At 37.6% G+C, this 1562-nt stretch overlaps 1 protein-coding gene across 1 annotated transcript; it reads right to left on the reverse strand.

Moving 5' to 3' along the window:
- Positions 1-314: 314 nt before the first annotated feature.
- On the reverse strand, positions 315-1283 carry LOC130798866 (uncharacterized). The gene has a single exon (XM_057661963.1). It carries the CDS (start codon positions 1281-1283, stop codon positions 315-317), a length of 969 nt encoding a protein of 322 aa, XP_057517946.1.
- Between the last annotated feature and the right edge of the window lie 279 nt (positions 1284-1562).

Consider the following 1562-nt stretch of genomic DNA (forward strand, 5'->3'; position numbering starts at 1 on the left):
GTATATATATATGTATATATATATGTATATGTATATATATATATATATGTATATATATATATATATATATATATATATATATATATATATATATATATATATATAAAGAATGGCTTTACAAATTATAAGAAAATAAAAAATAAATAAATAAAAAAGTAAACTTCAAAAAGTAGATGGTATGATCTCTTCCTCATTTCTTTTGCAATTCTTTCATTCCTTTTTTTTTTTTTTTCCTTTTTTACACTCAAAAAAGCAAAACAAAAGAAATTAGTTATTAGAATCAAATCTTTAAAAAAAATTATAAAAAAAAAAATCTATGCATGAGTTAGGATGTTTAGGAGAGAAACTCTTGTGCTTATTAAACTCCTAAACACTCTTTCACTTCCTTTTTCCATGTTTCCAATACAATCTTCCAACTCTTGCATTCCCTTTAAAACTCTCATTCTCGTTAGTTCTTCATCATTGTTTTTATTATTCCTTTTCTTTTTCTCATCCTTACAATTCTTTATCAACTCTAACAAGTTTTCCACTTCTTTTATCATGCTTTGGAACTCTTCGATCATCCCTTGTTCTTCCTTTTTAATTATTTTCCTTCCAATCCCAAAACTGGCCCAAATGGGCTTTCGGCAAGGCCCAAAAGAGCCCGACACGGAATCAAACACCGCCTCGGAAACCGAGGCTATAGCTTTGTGGACGTCTCTAATTACATGTCCAAGCTCGTCGTCGTAATCGGACACGATGGTCGTAGTTGACGCCGACGGCGGTTCGAGGGTGGATGATGTGACGGAGGATATAAGCTTGCCTACGTCACCAGCAATCTTCTTTTGGGACTTGATAAAAAGAGACAAGTTTGAGTCATCCTTCCTACGGACCGCAACTTGGGCCGCGGAAACCTCCTCTTTAAGACCCAACAGGGAAGCCTGAAAGATTCCATAGGCGTCCACGAACCGGAGAAATTCTTCAAGAAGTTTCTCAACGAGGTTGGTTTTGGAGGAAAGAGAATCTTGAGTCAAAGGCAGCTGGAGGACATCGTCAAGTGAATCTAAAACACCCTTCAAACGACTCAACCCATCAACAACAAATCGTGATCCAGGCCCGGTCTGAGCCCGCTCCCAAACCCAAAGCTCCGTAACCTCTTCACGGAGCTGCGGGATCAATGGGTGCGGTCGGCCACATGGTAATGAGGCAGATCGCACATGGTAAGACTTGGGAGAGGGCCCACTTGGCCGGGTGTTTGGGGTCGGCTGATTAGGAAACGAAACGGTTCGACGGTATCTTCCCATGTTATACAAAAAGGGTATGGTTTTGTTTGTTAGAAAAATAGAAGATTTTATTTGTAGAAAAAAATTGAGAAGAAAAAATAAATAGAAATGGAAATGAGAATGACGAAGGAGAGGCAGATTGAGCGGGTTTATAAAGGGTCGTTATTGGTTAAGAAGAGATCCAGTATTTAATTAATACATAAATAAATGAATAATTTAGTGTATAGTGTAGGCGCGCACGAGTGGGTTAAGACTTAAGAGTAGTAGTGGAGACTTAACAAGTACAGGCTGGGAAGGCCA

This window comes from Amaranthus tricolor, chromosome 13 (assembly GCF_026212465.1).
Source record: "Amaranthus tricolor cultivar Red isolate AtriRed21 chromosome 13, ASM2621246v1, whole genome shotgun sequence".
Taxonomy (NCBI): Eukaryota; Viridiplantae; Streptophyta; class Magnoliopsida; order Caryophyllales; family Amaranthaceae; genus Amaranthus; species Amaranthus tricolor.